At 32.7% G+C, this 19738-nt stretch overlaps 1 protein-coding gene across 2 annotated transcripts; it reads right to left on the bottom strand.

Moving 5' to 3' along the window:
• Nucleotides 1-1017: 1017 nt before the first annotated feature.
• LOC130901123 (serine protease easter-like) lies at nucleotides 1018-19510 on the bottom strand. 2 transcript variants are annotated; one of them, XM_057812227.1, is made up of 7 exons: nucleotides 19391-19510; nucleotides 19128-19336; nucleotides 16117-16347; nucleotides 11171-11355; nucleotides 9402-9748; nucleotides 6183-6455; nucleotides 1018-1276 (listed from the first exon to the last, which is right to left on the bottom strand). In XM_057812227.1, exons 3-7 carry the CDS (start codon nucleotides 16345-16347, stop codon nucleotides 1086-1088), a joined length of 1227 nt encoding a protein of 408 aa, XP_057668210.1. In that variant the 5' UTR covers nucleotides 19128-19336; nucleotides 19391-19510; the 3' UTR covers nucleotides 1018-1085. The 2 variants fall into 2 exon arrangements, with proteins under 2 accessions (XP_057668210.1, XP_057668211.1); XM_057812228.1 differs by having other exon boundaries at nucleotides 1028-1276; nucleotides 9402-9745.
• Between the last annotated feature and the right edge of the window lie 228 nt (nucleotides 19511-19738).

Below are 19738 nucleotides of genomic sequence, written 5' to 3' on the forward strand. Positions count from 1 at the left end.
GAAATCTGAGTGAGATCTGAAGTCTATTTATCGAAGAAAAATAGTAAACCAAAATAATGATCAGTACGTGATCAGCACGTGAACATTCCGGGTGAAAAGCATTGTTGCATCGTTATTGGTCCAAATCAGTGACACCATAATATACAATAAGAAGCCGCGTGTGATGTACGAGCGCCTCATCACTGCCAAGGTAATTAGATCAGATGTAGTACAAGGACGGCATCGTATTATTGTACTGCAATGATATTGTTTATATTTGTCGATTATATTTTCTTAAACAGATGATGAAGTGGTTGTCAGTAGCTATACTTTAATATATATTAGCTTAATTTAAACGACTTGAAAAAATTTGTGACTTAGTTTTCTACGGCATTCACTTTATAATATTCTCTCCTATTACCAGAGAATGAAGGCTTCTTTAAGACCAAAAGCTATATGCTTCGCAACAGCTTCTAATACTTCGCAAGGTCCACATTATAGACGATCCAGAGTTGACTTGGACTGCTTAGAGCATATAAGAAAGGTCACAGACCTGATTTTATCGATACTACTATGGCTGTCTAGCAAATTTCTACCTAGAGCAATATTTGCAAGACCTACTTGACAAACAGAAATGGCTCCTGAGCACTGAGTTCGCCTGCAGACGCCCAGAGCGTCAATTTATCCTTTATTTGGAAAAGTGCAAGTCCGTTTAATCAGATATCAAGATACGTCTTTCCAGAATACCACAACCTACAGAAGTTCAAAATATATATCCAAAGGCATCTCTACATTGTAGTAAAAGTGGAGGTATTTTTTAAATATTTATATATCATTGAGGTAAGAGCACACTGTTTATGGATGTGAACTGTTTACTTTCAACCTGGCGTACCCCTCTTAAAACTGCAAGGTATTTTTTGTTGATTGTCTGATTCAGCATAACACGTGCTTTCTTCTGGTTATATCTTCTGCTATTACCAGTATGTGGAATTATTTGAGTTCTTTAGGCTTTACTGATAAGAAATTAAATGCAGTTACTACTTTTTTCATTATTTATTATGCAATAAAATGTAAGTGACAATTAAATTTGGTATAAGTAGTTGAATTTAATGATAAATTATGTTGGCAATGAAATGTAAATATCTGTTAATATTAGTGATTATAATGTTCGTTTTATCATTGCATTCAAATTGATTTTGTAGCCTAGCACTCAAAGAAACCAATCCTTGTAGCGTTGTTTTACCATTTTCCTTGGAAACAAGGGCACTTCCAGAATTACCAATACAATTTTGGTCACCTAAAAAAATACATGAAAAATGAACCCGAATATTTAAATTCAACAAAATATGTGTTATGAAACATGGTGCTCTGAAAACCTGATAATAAATAATATAGAAGCCGGTCGAATCTCCAGGAACAGCGTAGCTTCACGGAGATCTAGGCGCCCGAGATCTGTTCGCTTTGCCGTCCCGAGAAAGAGTAAACGTCTTGCCTAGGCTCGAGTATCAGGAGAGGGTGTCATGGAACAATGTGAAAGGTAGAAGTATGTTGGTTCACTGGTTTTTTCCTAAAACGTGCTACTAGTTATATCAGAGAGTATTAAGTTAATTTCCTGCTGTTAGGACATTGAGAATTAGAATAAGAAGGTTATAAAAGGTGGTGAAACTGTTCGTGGATACGGCCAAAAGAATAAAAGTGTACCTGTATTATGTATTTTTGAATGTAGGGGCACCTGGCGTGGTCGCCACAGTGTATAGTAATGATTAAAGTTATGTGACTACTTCGCGAAGAGAAAATGTTGGTTTTTCTTTAAAATGTTTGGAATTGCTGACAAACTTTGTCAACAGTTGTAGCAGAAAAACCAACCCTAGCTGTTAGTTTACGATGTTGAGGATTTCTAGTGTTTAATATAGTTTGTGAACACCCGGGCAGTAAATTTGGAATAATGCATACGATTTAAGCGAACCCGTTTTGCTTTAATATCAATATAAGATACAATCTAATGCATATCGGTATAGTAGAAACAAGCGAATGATTTTATTAAGATTTGTCCTCTATTTTCGTTCAGAAAGTAATTAAATTTCTTTATGTTCCCAATAACCAAGTAACGAATGAATTTACTATTTTTTTTCTGTTAAATTTCGGACTACTTTTCTTATAAATAAACGGAATATATATTTTTGTTAAAACCGAACCAACCGGAAGTGATAAATTGACGATAATTCAATTAAAAATCATCAGAAAAACTCCAGTTCAATCACTAGTGGGTTGATATAAAATTTTCATGTCTATTTTTGAACTAAGATATTAGAAAATCGAATGAATATTGTAAGATGAATTGCCAGTATAATCAAAAAACAATTTTCTACGATTTCAGTTCCATTTATCACGGACTGAGTCTTCGAAAAACGATACGATTATTTTAGTTACATCCCGATACCTTCCAACGATTTTGTCTCATTTTTTCTGCTTACTGTCTAACTTCCACTTCCTCATTCGTGCCAAATCTCTTTCCAGTGAATATTTTTTCGGGTCTGCTAACAAGTTAAAGTCGCCAAGGGACAAATTTATAGTATAGGGAGAATACGGGACCAAATCGTGTGTAATTCTAGAGATTTTACGAAAGAATTGTTGCACATGTTTTGATTTGATAGAGATTTAACGGACCAGTTGAGATTACACATCTATAAAATAATCTGTTAATCCTTTTTTGGTAATTATTTAGAACTGGGGCTCCAGGCAAAAATCGTTCCAAAAAATTTTTCACGCATTTGGGGTTGAGGGTACAAATAGTAAAATTAAGGCGGGAGAGACATATTATTTTCATTATTTTAGACATTACATGGTACAACTTAGATATGATAAATCAATGAAACATAACCCAACCTAACCAATAATTACCATCTTGGTTAGGTTAGGTTAGGTTAGGTTTCATTGATTTATCATATCTAAGTTGTACCATGTAATGACTAAAATAATGGAAATAATATTTCTCCCCCGCCTTACTTTTACTATTTGTACCCTCAGAAACAACCTCAAATGCGTGTAAAATTTTTTGGAACGATTTTTGCCTTTTTTTGATCCATTATTATAAATGTATACCCATCAATAGTAAATTTCTTCGTTTATAAAAATACGTCGATAATAAGAACCAAAAATACCGTAACAAATAAAATTTCTATATCAGAAGGTGTGTCACAAGATCGAATCTTTTTACTTCTATTTCACGTATTATTGTTTATGTTGTTTACTGATTATTCAAAAGTAGATCTACAGGACTGACTTTAGAGACATATAAATATCTTGTAACATTCCACTCGGCTTGTTACGTTTTTCTTGAAACAATTCATATATTCATTTGTTTACGTATTGTGGCTTAGTAGTCACTTCTATTTTCTTCTTCTATTTCTAACATACGAGTTCTTGGAGATATTAATTTGTTATCGACCTCCCACTTCATTAGAAGAATTAAATAAAACTTCAGTTTCGTCGCTAAATCGTCCTCTATCTATCTAAACTTTAATAGTTCAAATCATAGTGTAATTAGTAAAATTTTTTTATATTTTTTCTTTTATCTTTTTTACGTTGCTTTTTACGTACTTCTCACAAAATTCCAGTTATATTTATTAATTTCTTTCTGTTTTAGCACATTTTATATACTCATTTTTATATATATTCGTATTTTTTATTTATTTGGGGAACAGAGCGAATAGAATACATTCCCGTTTGGTTTAGTTTTTTTTTCATATATTAGAGAATTAGCTCCTTTTTTTCAAATCTGTTTTAACTACTCGTTATTTTTTTTCGCAGTACTACAGCTGCCAGGCTGGAGCTCAACCTCATAAATGACTGACTCAACCAGTACATCATCTACTCATTAAATTCAATTCCAACAACTGGGAACTCAGTTGAGGGCTTTAACAATCCCGGCGTTGTAGCTGCTTTTATTGGTTGTGATTTTCTTATTGTTCACAGCAATAAAAAATCAATTTGGAGAATCGTTTCCAGGGATTTAATTCATAAGTTGTTTCCAGCTTCTCCACCTTTTTTTATTGACTTTAACTGACGCTTGAAGCCACTTCCTGAGGAAGAGTTCCAGTCGGGAAAGTGAGGTTATAATCTCTACATTCTAAGCACAAAAATATCAATAGTTTATAAAGTATTCTTCTGAAGCGGACAGTTTTCTAATGATGTCCATCTTGTATTTCATCTCAACATACTGGAATAGCTTTGTTCTAATCTCCTTCTAAATATCCGTTTGGAATGAATCAAAAGTGAGGAAAAAAAATAATTGTTACATAAATACTTATCCGGTTCTAAACACTTCAGACTTCGAAATGTAACAGAAGTGGTTATATTGATCGATAACTTCATAATATCGTCAACACAATTTTGGATCGCTTCCAAGGAAAGTCAACAAAAAAAAATGAGAATATGTAAAAGCGTCCGATAAATCTCAATTTTTCATACAAACAGTCAAGACGATATCAATTTCTGTTTATTTCAAGGAAATTATGGGAAAGGTTTTTATTTTATTTCTAAAAATATTTTATAATTTTAGTTAAAAACGTCTTTAGGATTGTTGATTTGGCTAGATATTCTTTTTCTACGGGATTGAACTATGAGTAGAATGATAATGACATTTTAATAAACGTGAAATTAAAAAAAGTTTTCATTTGATCAATTTATCGATGCGAAAAATATTCATTTAACTAATCACGAGGCCTAACCTAACCTAACCTAACTTAACCTAAATGATTCATATCTGAAAACAATTTTTGTTGATCTACGATACATTTTATTAGAAGCCTCCGACTTCGTTTTTCAACTACTTTTCTGAAAGACGCATCTTTTAGTTTTTGCTACTAAAGATTTTTCTGTGTCCCATATAAAGAAGGTACATCCAAATACCAATTATATATATTCCATCACTCAATAAGTCGTGTGACTGACACAAAGATGGCGCTGCCATTATCAAAATGCATATGACATTTATGAGGAACTAACTTTCTAAAAACTATGTATAAAATTTCATGACATTTCGATTCGTCAAAGAAAGTAATTTATAATGGCTTCAAAAGTGTTATCCGGAATCTGCACTATCGAAAAGAATCGTTGATGATGATGGTGAACGTTCTGGTCATTCAATTGAGATGGTTAATCCAGAAAACATCAAAAAAGTATAGAAATTGGTAGCGAATACTAAAGTTGAATCGTTTTAATGCCAAAATCAAGCGAAAACGGCCTCATATGTCGAAGAAAAAACCATTGTTTCACCAAGACAATGCACGAATTCACAAGTCGATGGCAACGACGGTTAAATTGAAGGAATTACACTTCGTATTGCATCCTCATCCATAGTATAGTCCAGATCTAGCCTCCAGTGGCTACTGGCTATTCTTTGATCTCAACAAAATACTCGCTGGTAAGAAATTCAGGTCAAATGAAGACGGAATCGCTGAAATTAAAGCCTAAAGACAAATCCTTCTACAATAACGGCATCGAGAACGTTCTAGTCGTTTAATTGAGATTGTTACACCAGAAAACATAAAAAAAGTATACAAATTGGTAGCGAATACTGAAGTTGAATCGTTTTAATGCCAAAATCAATAGAAAACGGCCTCATATGTCGAAGAAAAAACCATTGTTTCACCAAGACTATGCACGAATTCACAAGTCGATGGCAACGATGGTTAAATTGAAGGAATTACACTTTGTATTGCTTCCTCATCCATAGTATAGTCCAGATCTAGCCTCCAGTGACTACTACCTATTCGTTGATCTGAACAAAATGCTCGCTGGTAAGAAATTCAGTTCAAATGAAGACGGAATCGCTGAAATTAAAGCCTAATGACAAATCCTTCTACAATAACGGCATCGAGAAAATAGAGAAGCGCTGGAATGATTGTATTGCTTTTTAAGGAGTTTGCTTTGATAGATAAAATCGTGTTTTTCTTAGTTAGTCATACGACTTATGAAATGATAAAGTACTTCCACTGAGTCGATTCCCATCCTTGAGGAAGCGTCTTTAGCTGGAGAAGATCAGAAATTGAAAGATAGGATTTATGAAGATACCAATAATATTCCACCTGATAGTCACACTATTTTAAGCTTTCGATAAGTTATTTTTCCAACTTAATTGCTAACTTGATTATATGTTGATTGCTGTTTATAATAAATTATATAAATTTTAATTTAGTTACCTGGATTGTAAGCCACACAGTACGTGTCGTAAGTCAAGACATCAACTAAATTTGGAGATGAAATTAAACAATCATTCTGATCAACTCTTGATACATCTGAATCGATAACTTTTTCGACTCTTCCTTCTTTATCGAGTACATAACCAGACAGTACGATCTTCTCAGATTTACTATTTATTCCCAGACAAATCGGTCTAAATTTCTTAGTAATATCAACAGGATCAACCAAACGTAAAACTGCTACATCATCCATTAGAGAACCAGGTATATAATCTTAAATTGAAAAAAATATCAATAGACAATAAATTTGTGAAAGTCTTTATAACAAACATGTTTGTAGTGATCTGAATTCTCAATATTTTATATTTAAAGAGTCCTAAACAAAATTTCGTAATGCTATATTAGGTAAAATTACAGAAAACCATTATTTAAAGAACAAAAACAAAATGTAATTGCAATTTTATATGTTGCTTCGTCCTAAAAACAGATAGGACTCAATTGCTAGCTAGAAAGTGGCATAGGAAAATTTAAAATTCTTGAAATCCCGCAATAAAATGATTTGTCACCACTTTCTGATGCTTTCAAATAACCTTAAGCTAACCAGGACAATATCATTCTCACACAGCTTCGTGTGGTGATGGCCGAGATGAAAGTTTAAGCGTTATGGCCAATTTAACGTACAATGTTGGTAGAATAATGTTTTTTCATTTACCAATGACTTATATTTGATGTTTATTTTTCCCAGAGTATTCTCGATTCTAATTCTGTTTTACAAACAATATAAATATTTATTGTAAACCCAACAACGAACTGACTTTGAGGTTGCTGTAAACTTTCCATTGATATTCTTCATACTATTTAGACATTTAGGTAAACATTGCACTCTTCACAATTTCACACGTGGTCTATTGGTACAAACAACACTCATTTCTTCAAAAAAAGTATGCCCTTTCTCTTTTAAAAATTCCCATCTATTTCTGGACAAGATATTTATCGTATCTGGTGAGTGAGGTTCAGGAAGTTCTAGTTTATATGAGATCATTAAATTCAGCTTGAATAATTGAAGGTGGACTATTTCCTTGCAGAGATAAATTGTCCTAGAAATACATTCTAACTTCAACATCACTTTCTTTATCATTTGCTGAAATTCTTCACAGAGAACATCACTGGAAGAAGTCCATTGGAGTTTAGGCAGAGTATTCGTCAAGACAATTTTCAATAGAAGAGACCTAGAACTGTCTAAAGAACACTATATATAAGGCGTAGCTAATCATGAAATTAAATGTTAATATTTCTTTAGGACATAGTTGTTTCTCAAGCTCAATCTACTATATTGTATATGGAACATTCCAATTTCCTACTGGAACATTGTGGTAATGAAGAATTTTCGAAGCGAAAACATATAAATATATAGTTTTGATTATCAGAAGTGGTTTTTTGTAGATGTATAACCGAACCGCTCGTCGAAGACAAAATTTTTTGAATTTAAAAATAGTTGGCTTACAACATATAGAGAAAATACTACTGAAGCTACAATTTTTTATATTATTTGTAATCTCTATCGTTTTTGATATGTTCGGTATATATGTAACGGAATATAACGTAATTTTTCATGTTTTAATGGATTGATCTATTGGCGAAGGAAATATTCAATACTAAGATGGTCGCAGTAGCGACCTGACCTAGAGATGGCGGTAGTTGCTTCAAAAATACCACTGTGGAAGAAAGTACGCAATCTAGAAAGCATATGTTTCAAGTTGAAGTCACCACGTTGTTTAGTATTTCTTTGGCAGCCATCAATAAAGAACATTTTCAGTGAATTTATAAACATTGAAAAAATCCGTCATCGTTATGTAAAACAATTACTTTTATTAGAAAGGCCCATCCAATATAAAAGATGAACTAGATTCTACTCTGGGTGAGACTGCAGAGTTTAAACAAGGCCGTATGACCTGCGAAGACCATCGTCGCAGTGGTCTACTAAAGACTCAAGATTCAAGAAATGTTGAAGAAAATTCACGAATCGGTACTGAATGATCATCGATTGAAATTGCGCGAGATTGCAGACATAGTTAGCGTTTCAAAAAGTGCGGTACGTCGCATATTAACTGAAAATTTGGATATGAGAAAGCTGCATGCAAGATGGGTGTCATGTTTGCTCACAGAGGAACAAAGACAGCGTCGTGAAGATGTTTCCATCGAGTGTTTTGGCAATGTTTCACAGAAATAAATCCAAGTTTGTGCGCCGTTTCATAACTATGGGTGAAACGTGGTTCCATCACATAACACCCGTAACAAAAGAGCAATCTAAACAATGGACTGAAAAGGGAGAACCGGCTCCAAAGAAGGCAAAAACCGTCTATCTGCGGGCAAGGACATGACGTCGGTTTTTTTAGATGCGCGAGGGATAATTTTTATTGACTATCTTGAAATAAGAAATACTATCAACGATGAGAATTTTGCGAAAGTTTGAGCGAAAAAATCAAGCAAAAATGGCAACATTTGTCTAAGAAGGAAGTGTTGTTTCATCAAGTCAATGCACCAGATCACACATCTGTTATTGCAATGGCCAATATTAATAAATTAAATTAAAGTTTCAATTGCTTATGTACCCTATTTGTACCTTTGAATTATTTTCTCTTCCCAGATCTGAAAAAATGGCTCGCTGGTCAAAGAGTTTCCAACAATGAAAAGGTTATGTCAGTATTGAACTTATTGAACATCGCTGGGAAAAGTATATGAAATTAAAAAGAGATAACGTTGAGAAATAAATATTATTTTTGCCAAAATTTTTGTGTTTCCTTTGTTGGACTAGGTACTTCTGGGACCATCCTCGTAGATCTTCAAATTCTCCAATTTTATGCAACAGATGACTAAAAACATATACATACATGAAAGCTCTGATAAATTATGAAAAGAGCAGGTTCATGGTAAAGAAACAGTCAGTATTAGCTTTTGTCTATTTTTGACAATAAAGTATTTCTCTTCCTTAAGAAGTACCAATATCTGGGATCGTAAAAACTTTTGAAAAGATCCAGCATATGTAGTTGATAGGAAGATGAGCGGCATTCTACTCAAAAGGTTTGATTCAGTACTTCTAACAGGTGTAATAAATCAAACCAAAAACATTGTGAAAAATATCGTAAATTATTTTGTCCAACGACTTTGTTCCATTTCTATTTATTGATTGATTGATGAACTATGTTGTATTAAATTTACCTGAATGTACTATTATATTACTAACGAAACTTTTCGAAGCATTTTCATCGCTACCATCTTCTCCGAATCGTATTGTAACAATCGATCTGGGAACAGTTTTACTTCCATTTTTTAGGGTGACGCAATGAGCTGCAGTAATAACAAACATTGGATCGATCAAAATAGCGTCACATGTATAAACTTCTTCTCTGTTTATTCGCAAATACACTGCTGCTTGCCAGGGATGTTTGTTTGATGTATACGGTACTCCACATTCATATTTTTGCTGTATAATCTGTTTTTTGGTCTGTAGGGAAGGTAAGAAGTATTCTGATTTGGCGTCTCCATTGAATACATCAACATTTCTACTGTAATAGATAATAATATTATTTATCAATATAAATGAGTTGCTTTGAGTTGTATAATATGAAACATCAATTTTTTCTAGTTGTAGATAAACATACTAACTCATTATTATAGTTTTTCTTTTATCATTGTCCAACTTTGGAAGCGGCATCGATTCAGCAGCATTTGCGAGATAAGCTCAATGTGGTAATTGTTGTTTGGGGATATAGGAACAGTTTTTGGCAGAGTTATGCTCAATTTCAGGAATTGCCTTGATATACGGAAACATATCCTCTAAGGACTGCTATTGGGGTGATTTTTGGGACGGTTTATTTTCGTATGACATGAACGTCCACCCCCTGTCGTACGTTGAAAAATTTGGGGAAAAAACTATGATAACAAAATAGCTGGAATGTACAGAAGTCGACATAAGTCAGGCAACAAATTTGAGAGAAAAAAAATGAATTTATTAAAAGAAATTACAAAAGGGATTCGATGTCCTCAAATTGATGTCCAATCCTGATCATTGTATTTACAACAACGTTTCTTAATGGAGAGGCAGGTCCTGTGAAGTATGTTAAGCTAGTTCAAAATTCTTTTTTTCAATTGGAGTTCGTAGGTCGGTAGGGATGCGTGGTCCTCTTGCAAAAACACGGTGCTTGAGAAGGCCCTACAGGAAGGAATCACAGGTTGCCAGGTCATATGACCTTGCGTGCAACTCAACGATTCCTTGTCTACTTATCCATCATCCAAAATGAACATTGAGGTATTCCATCCTGCACGAAATGATGGATGTTCGCAAGTATTGGATCGTTTTCAATTTGCCTAAGTAAATCTTCGATAATGTCTAAATAACTTTGACGTGTCACGTGACCCTAAAAATCCCACGCATTGATACCTACCCACACCAAGTCGAAATCATCCCCTGGAAGTGCGTGAGGGAGTTTCTGTTTTCTTATTGTTATAGTCATCAAGGTGTATTTCAATACCTCAATAATATTTTTAATAAAATAATTTAAGAAGACTATCTTCCTCTTCTCGTTTTCTTCTTTGAATAGGACCAGGTCCTGATCAATCCTGTACGTTTGGTGGATCTTCCTGAGAAGATGAACTCCAGTTCTCGTACTCGTTCTCTTTGGTGGTCTGCCTACAGGTCTGCAAAACTGTCTGTTTCCTTATTACCTGATATACTTAATTGACCAGGTAACTACATTAGAATTACCTTTTTCTGTTGACGTCTGCACATGTAGGTATCTCATTGCGTTATCACAAAGTGGTTTATCAAATCATAACCAGATCTGTATGCACCTCAAACAAACAACAGTATTATAGAGTTTCCATAAAATTGTTTTTGCTTGCTTCCAACCAGTACATTTTAAAAAAGCTGGCGAGATTCTTGGTATTGGGAAAATTTCATTTTATTTCATATAAAAAGTTTTACTTACTCATAAACTTCAGGACATATCGTTCGAGCGTTCAATCGATATTCTATCAAGCTAGGAATTTCTGATCCTTCGTACGTAACATTCATATTTAGAATTTTAGATTCGCCGACCTTAAGATTCATGCTTGGACCTTGTACTTTTATTGTTCTTCTATCAGCAGAATCTATTTTGATATCAAATTGAGACTGGAAATATTCGAAAGTCGACATATGAATTACACATTACGGAAATATAATTCAATTATGCCTCAATGTTAAAATTTTAGAAACAAGTAGAAGCAATAAATAACGTTATACCTTTAGGTTAAAACCTACACTTTATCTAATAGATAGAAATTGGTTCATAAAATATATAAATATATGAAATATGAGGGTGGTTAGGTTAGCTTAGATTAGGTTAGCTTAGGTTAGGTTAGATTAGGTTATGTTAGGTTAGGTTAGATTAGGTTAGGTTAGGTTTAAATATAAACCGGAATATTGCTATAAAAATTCTATTATTAAGTTACAGAGTTCTTTATGGTTTTTTTAGATGGTCTTCATCACATTCTAGACACTTTCGGCCGCTCTCCATAAGCTTTCGAATGCCTTTTTCTTAAAAATCTCTCGGATTGTCACGTAAACATTCGCACACACCGAATCGCAGTCCGTCAACTGCCTCTTTCAATGGATCAAATAAATAATACTCGAATAGTGGCAAATCGGGACTATAAGGAGGGTGTTCCAGTACTTCCTCACGGTTTAGGAAAGATTTAATGATTTTTCAAACACAAAACTTAGTAACTTAAGGCTAAATAGAGGTAGCATATATCTTGTATAAAGGCTGGAGGTTTTACAATAATGGAATTACAATCAATTTAAGAGACAAATTGTTGAAAATGTATTTTGGACGGTCGAAGTTATTTTCACAACGGCTGGAATGCACAACAAAAAAACTTTCCATAGCTGGTCCCGAACAAATAATCATATCAACAGTTCAACAAGTTTAGTGTGCAATGATAAGGTACCTAGTAGTACGTCTTATTTTTTATGATGAGGCGCTGAACGGCATTTTAATTTTATCAAAAATCTAAATAAACTGATTGCCTCAAAATGATGATTTTTCAGCAAGACTGTGCTCCATATTATTGTGTCAACCCGTAATAAATTATCTTCGACAGCATTAAAATATAACTATCTGTAGAAATGAGACATTTGCGCGTCCTCGACATTTTAAAATGTCGATCTTTAAATATGATTCGGGTATTTTAATTCAGTATATTTTATTAATTTTCCGCATATTCATGCTTCAAATCTCTCGAAATGTGAATAAAATGTTTCTTCCATTCCAAATAAAAATATACAGGGTGTGACATTTAAAAAAATAGAAATGTTATTTACGAACGACACCCAGTATGATTCCAGACTCAAAAAACACGAAAATTCAATAAACCTAATTTTTTTTTAAAATTCATTTTGCAAATTATAACAGTTAGTCTCATTTTTATTTTTTGCGGAATTTTCTAAATATAATATTTTTTCAATATAAATTTAAATACAATTAATAACTAATCAATTAAACCGTGAGGAAATCAAATATAAAAATTTAATTTTGTTCTTATCATTAAATCAAGCAAACGTAATAAAATATAGGGTGTTTCATTTAAAATTCCGAAATTTGATACTGAAGAATTGTGTAATCCAAAAGTCAATAATCTAAAAATTTCCTCAAATACCAAGAACTTGTGAAATGAAATGTTTTTGATAACTTTTTGAAAAAAGTATATGGGTCACCTTATGTTTGACACCCTGTACATAGCGGTAGAAATTTTCATTTCAAGTAGATTACGAACGTTTCATTTACTATTCTAGAATATAAAGAAGGAAAATCGGAACTAATATTTCTCTCATAAATTATGAAAATCAAAAACACAATTAATATATGTTCAGACGTATTTAAATGATTATCACTGGTCGAAAAAAATATTTACACAAAAATGAATAGCATATTGTGATGGAATGGACCTATACAAATACCAAAATATGAAAAAAATAATTGTAATACGTTAGGTTTTTATGTTATATTTATAGAACCATAACCGTTGGTAAAATATTTGATATTCACGTTTTTCAATTCGTATAATTTGACAGTATTTATAGTTGACATCTAATAAACATGCCTCACATCTATTAAAAACAAAAACTTGAAAAAAATCACTTTAAATATCAATTAGCTCTACTTTTTTCTTTTATGAGGTGTTGCACTTTCTCTTTTTAAAAATCAACAGTAATCACCAATCATGGCCGAGTCCCATCGTCCTTGATACCGAATTTCCATTGTTCTAATATCTTGTTGAAACCTTTCGCCCTGCTCATTACTAACAGCTCACAAATTTTCGGAAAAAAATGTCAGACGGGAATGGAGGAAATGAATTTTTAATGACATTTGAGTACCAAGGGATTTGTAGGCGTCTAGAAGTTCATCAACTAACTGTTGGTAGTTTGGATCCATATTGTTGCCCAAAAAATCCTCTCACTGCCATACTCTAAGTTCCTGTCTGGTGAGTTTTTTTGCAAAATGGTCTTCGTCCAGCAATTTTCTTATTTGTGGCCCAATAAAAATACCTTCCTTTAATTTGACATCACTCAATTGGGGAAAGACTTCCTCTAAGTTATTTAAATCTATCACCCTCATTATCCATAGTCTTTAAAAAGTTTTTCATCAATCAATCAATCAAAAGGACATTTTTGGGATCTACAAGGGGTATAACATTTTGTGATCCCGGTTGAAACTTACATAGTGTTGACCTACTTCCCGACTATCCCATTCTTTGGGTGGTAATTTTTGTCTCTTTGACTAACAAGTTCCATTATTAGGGACGGGAAGCAAGAAGTTCAGATTGTTTCTTTGATAACCCCAAATAACGTGCTAAATCATTCAACTCACTTTGAACAATCAAATGTGGAGCTAGTACATGGAGTTAAAATAGGGTCGGTGTATTGTTCTTCTGAGCTTACTGATTATACGTTATCTCCAGTATCTTCTTAAACAATATTTTGCGGATCTTGCCTAAAGGCCTAATCGGTATTGGTAAATCTTCGTCATGGGAAACAGGTCGTACAGCAGACGACAAATTTGGATAATCGATCTTGTGCTTTCCTTTCTTAGAATTACCTTCAGTCTTTGTTAGACAAAATGGTTAGTAGGCTCCCGCCATACCATTGGAATTTCAAAAGGCATTTTTTTCTTCCCATTCATCCACTGCACCCATGACACATTCCACCTTACACAGCACGCGTGGGGACCCACTCTTTGTCTAGGTCTGCATTTAAAGTACCAAAATATTTGAAATAGGTTTTTTCACACTTTTGGAAAATGGCTTGGCTAACGATTTCACCATAAATTCCCCATAAAAGTTGTCAGGAAAAGTTTTGCAATTGCGGCGCGTTTGACTCGACATTTTTGTCTTTATAATCACTTTTTGCACTTTGAAAAGAGAACCACTTACTATAAAATTCAACAAAATACTAATTTTTAATGTTATTTTTATGTTTATTTAACCACCCCTTTATAAAATTACCTACCTACTAATGTAAACAAGCTATTGAAAAGTGGTACGTGTTAGGGCTTAATAAAGATTAATATTTAACGAGTATTGCCATTTTAAAAATAAAGGTATCGCTTGTGTTACGAAAATCTTGTCGGCCAATGATACATCTGAACAATCTTAGAATAAAAAATTACTGATTTATCATGTTTAGTACGGTGCTTCCAGAAATTAACACACTTCATAATAATTTCAAAAAAGCTTATTGGATCTGCATAACTCCAGTTTAACTAGATTAAAATAAATATCACAAGGCACACAAAATTCAATTAATCGATAGAGTTGACAGTCTTTCAGACTCTTAACTCTTACAGGCGTGGAGAAAAGTTTATGGGTCACTTTATGTACATGCGTCGTTAAGTATAATATTAAAAAATAGTATTCTGTTGGCCCCTTAAATAATTTCGTGACCCGCCCATGGTATATTTGTATTCAACAAATAAAGCAGCAAATATTCGATTATCAACATAAATAGCCGCACGAATATAAGCAGCACCCAGGAGGTGGTCCTATAAGTTGATAAACAAGCTTAACGCCATTAAAATAACCGGAGGCCCTTTTTCGATCTTCCCAAGTTGCCAGAATGCGCCGGTGACAGCGAACGGGAATTATTTTCATCTTGAATTTTCGTACAAAGAGAAGCAATATCCGACAGAATGGTTCGTGACTAATCAGACTTTGTTTTATATACGAGGTGTCGCAAAATATATTTTTGACTATAGTTTTTTCAATAAATGAGTTTGGATTAAGTTTATTCGTCTAATTTTTTTCACCAAGTAAAAAATTTATAATATAGGATTAGTTTAAGGCATTTTTCATGACTATTGCAACAATAGATTCCTATATTTTGAGGACTTTAGTTAGACTGGGGCTTATTGATAGAGATTCATTATTTTTGTTAATTTTTTTCGAAAATTGACGTTTAAAAATATGAATTAACGTGTTTTTTCCACCCGCCTCCCTTTATTCACTTACGAATTTATTCTATTTCGTAGATTTACTAAAATTAAACTAAGAAAACGATAAGTTGTGGAAGAAAACAGTTTTACTGCTGTACAGCAATTCGTTCTTCACTATTATTTTTCATTCTGGAACTTGAAAATTGTTTAATGGAAAGTGGGGGTTAAACAACAATTAAAAACTCCTGGAAGTAAATATGTATAAATAAAATAACTTTTCCGTTGAAAAATCTATGGTCTTGCGAACCTTATAACACCGGAAAAAAAGTAAAATTCATTTTTGTTGCACTCATTTCGTCGGTTTAATTTATCATGGATTGTATTTTTGCAGTAGTTATGGAAGAAATTTTTTTTTAACTGTGTTAAAAATATTCTAATCAATTCACTGGAAATTATAAACTTACATCGATTGTTAAATCTTTGACGTCCTTATCAAATATCAATCTAATCCATATTCCGTGGAGATCATAGTCTGATCTTAATGTGAGACTTGCGGTCCAGTATCCTCGATTATTACTTGATTCGTAAGTAAAAAATTCCGGACATGGAGAACGTGAAGGGGAAATAGACCCTGACTGACAAATCGATACTAGTGCTGCCGCCAAGCAGACAAAGAGGACAGCGTGTGCAAACATCTAAAATAGAAAACTAGAAAATAGAAAACTGAGGCTTTATATACAGAGAGAATCTATACAATACAATATTTTCTATTGACTGAAAACAATTCTCTAATTGTGCTTTTTGTTTCTCAAAATTGTCGATTTTAGTCTTAATAAATTTGATTTTCAAGTACCTAGTTTAAGGAGTTCAAAAAGATAATTTCGGTGGACGTTCAATAGATCGTATTTTTCCTAGATATCTGTCGAGATATCACGAGTTGGTCTTGGAGATTGGAAACATGCATCATATTGTTTAAACTAGATATTTCCATTCAGGACTGTTTGGTGCAGATAAATTTTGACCGAACTTTACGCCGCATTATATCAAGATTTGATATCTTGCAAGAATCCCAAATACAGTCCTCCATTATGAATGTTGTCAAATTAGATCGATCCTTTTAAACATTTCCACAATCCTTTCTTGAAAAATCTTTTTTCTGCGCGTTGAGTATTGCATTTCCTCAACAAGCGCTGAATTTACTAAACCAAACTTTTGTTTCTCGAAACGCGAGTCAGACGGTATAAATGTGAGTGTTGGTGTAGTGGTAGTGTAAACAGTGTGTTCATTATGAACCAACGGTTTCAAATATTCTTTTTAATGTTATTTCATCAGAAAACAGATGATCCCAGCTATAATTTTGTGTTTATGTCTAGTTGATCCATAATTTGTTGACAAAACTTCCAGTTATTCTTAGAAGACTTTACGTTTTTAAGAATTCAAGCCTCAAATAGTTTCTATTTAAAGATTTTTTAAGAACGTCTTCAGATATTTTGTGAAATGTGTAACTGGCCCTAAAACACTGTAAAAAGGAGACTAAAATGTGTCATTATTAATTATTTTGTTATTGTTTATACTGAAATAATCAAGTTTTCTAAGTATTAATGCATATTAATGTTTTTAATTCCAACTCTCTTCTGTTTTAAAATTTGTTTTTTTAATAATTTTTGGAAGAAAGATAAAATTTGACGTTTCAACTTTTTTATCAAAATATTTTTTGTAAGTATTTCGAACATTAGATGTGACAGAAGATTTTTATTATTGTTTTCAGGTAACTATTACCTAAATAAACAATATTTGATAACGTTCAACAGGTGTATGAAAACTAATGAATCAATAGTCCAGTTATTTTAGGTTGTATATGCGGAAAAATTCTTAGTGAGTTGAATATCTGTATTCATCTAAATTGCGGAGCTGTAATGAAGATATTAAAAATCCATATCGATATCCTGATTGCTAAAAGAGTTATGAGAGTCATAAAGATACGAAAATCAGTTTTTCAAAACTGATATCACGCGATATTACAACAAAAATCTCGCGTTCTATTGCTCGGAGGTCCATAGTAGTTATTATAAAACTTGTTTTTAGTAAAATTATCTACAAAAAATGTCTCGTGCATTTTTCTATTAAATCAACTGTTTTTGTAGTAGAACTTAAGCATCCAACTATATTATGACGATGTACTCGTTTTCTCTCCATCTACGAGGTAGAATGCGAGGCGGGTTTTTTTTCATGGTTTCCTCTGTAGGCATAATACATGATTTTCAATAAAAGGTTTTCTTATTCAAGAAAAAATAATTTTTTATTCGAATTCAGTGAAATACCTAATATCTTCAGCTTCTCTATCAGTAATAGCTGCTACATCTTCATCCTTTCCATCGTTTGTTAACTCTGGGCTGAAGCAAGACTGGCCATGGCTCACACAAACTTTTCAATACCACAATCGAATCTTTTTGCATCTACAGTCTATTAGATCTTGTTAGTTTAACCCAGCTACAGTATCTGTAATTATTCATCTATTGTTCTGAATTTGGAGCAGCGAATATTGCTGGTAGAAAATATACACCAGCTTTGACAATGACATCCCGAAAGGGTCTTTTCTCAAACATCTTCATGATTTCTAATTTTCCTCTCCAAAAGAGTGTTGAAGTTGTATCACAACCTATCACGGCATGTAGGAATAGAATATTTTTTTTGTAATGCGGATAATTGTTGATGCTATCAGTAGAGTTTCAATATAGTTTTCTCCTGATTTATTGAAAAAAATTTTTGTAGGTTGATCAAGTATTTGTGTGCACGTATCGTTCATTATAGAAACTCTTTCAGAGCAGATCACAATTTAAATAACGTGTTTAACAATTAAAAAATAATTTTCAATTGAACTAAACTCCGACAAGCAGAAGCAGATATAAAGGGACGGGTATCAAAACAACGAAATACGGGCCTTGGATAAGTTCCTAAACCTCTATAAGTTTATTAAGATAAGTATAGTTCTTCCAATATCAATTGAAGAAAATATTTAACAAACCATCAGTCCACGTGGACTCATCATCTGTTTATTAATGAAAATATCGAATTGTAAACATAAATGCATTTCTAAATTTATTTAAATAAATAGAAATATGGCGTTCTTTAGACCGCGAATGAAGACAATGAAATTGCACAGTGTAGTGAGAATAAAGACAGGTATGAATTTAACAATAAAGATTTAGATTTTCGTGACCTTTTAGCCGGCACGATATCGATGTATCGATGTCGATTTTTCACATCTTCAATACCCAACATAAAGGTTTATACAAAAATTCATCTCACTAAGAATTTTTCCGCGGAGTTTAAAATAGCTAAAATGACTTGACTACAACCAAAATTAATGAATTTGAATCGAGCAGTAGTAATATTAACTGTATAGGCGAATAATCGACTTTTTTCTTCTTAACAATATACTTATAGAAGATTTTAAAACTTAAAAATTACTTACTGGTTCTCAAACTTTATCTGCCGATCACTGACTCTAGACTGATGTGGTTAAAGAAAGATGTTTCAGTATATACCTGGTACAACTTTTTTTTCTGGGTGTCAAGAAACTGGTAAGGCCAACAATTTGTTGTATTTATTATTGCCGAGGATACAACATGTTGTTTCTTTGAGAACTAGTTCTGCACCAATCACGAACGTGGACATCAATGACTTCAAAATGTAAATGAGTATATAATTGTTATTTCCACTAAATCAAACACTTACTTATCTCTTTTTGTTAATAAATCAAATCATATGAATGACCAAAGAAAAATATGTGGAATGTTCTTATACATAAGTTGATTCTTTGTTAAATTCAAGTTTTACCCATCGAGCTGCTTTGCTTCTTCGCATATATATATAATAGTACAGTCATTTTGATGAAAAAATAGATGATTTTGACGTACTTTGCCATCTCGTATCTTTGCCGCTTACGCCGCAATATTGAAAAAATGGCGCATAAAAGCAGTTTTTCCATAATAACACCTTATACAGGAAAAACACATGTATACAAAATAATTGTAGAGAAAATTTCCCACAATTTATGTCAATTTTTTCCCTAAAATTAATAGT

Source organism: Diorhabda carinulata, chromosome X (assembly GCF_026250575.1).
Source record: "Diorhabda carinulata isolate Delta chromosome X, icDioCari1.1, whole genome shotgun sequence".
In the NCBI taxonomy this organism is placed as follows: Eukaryota; Metazoa; Arthropoda; class Insecta; order Coleoptera; family Chrysomelidae; genus Diorhabda; species Diorhabda carinulata.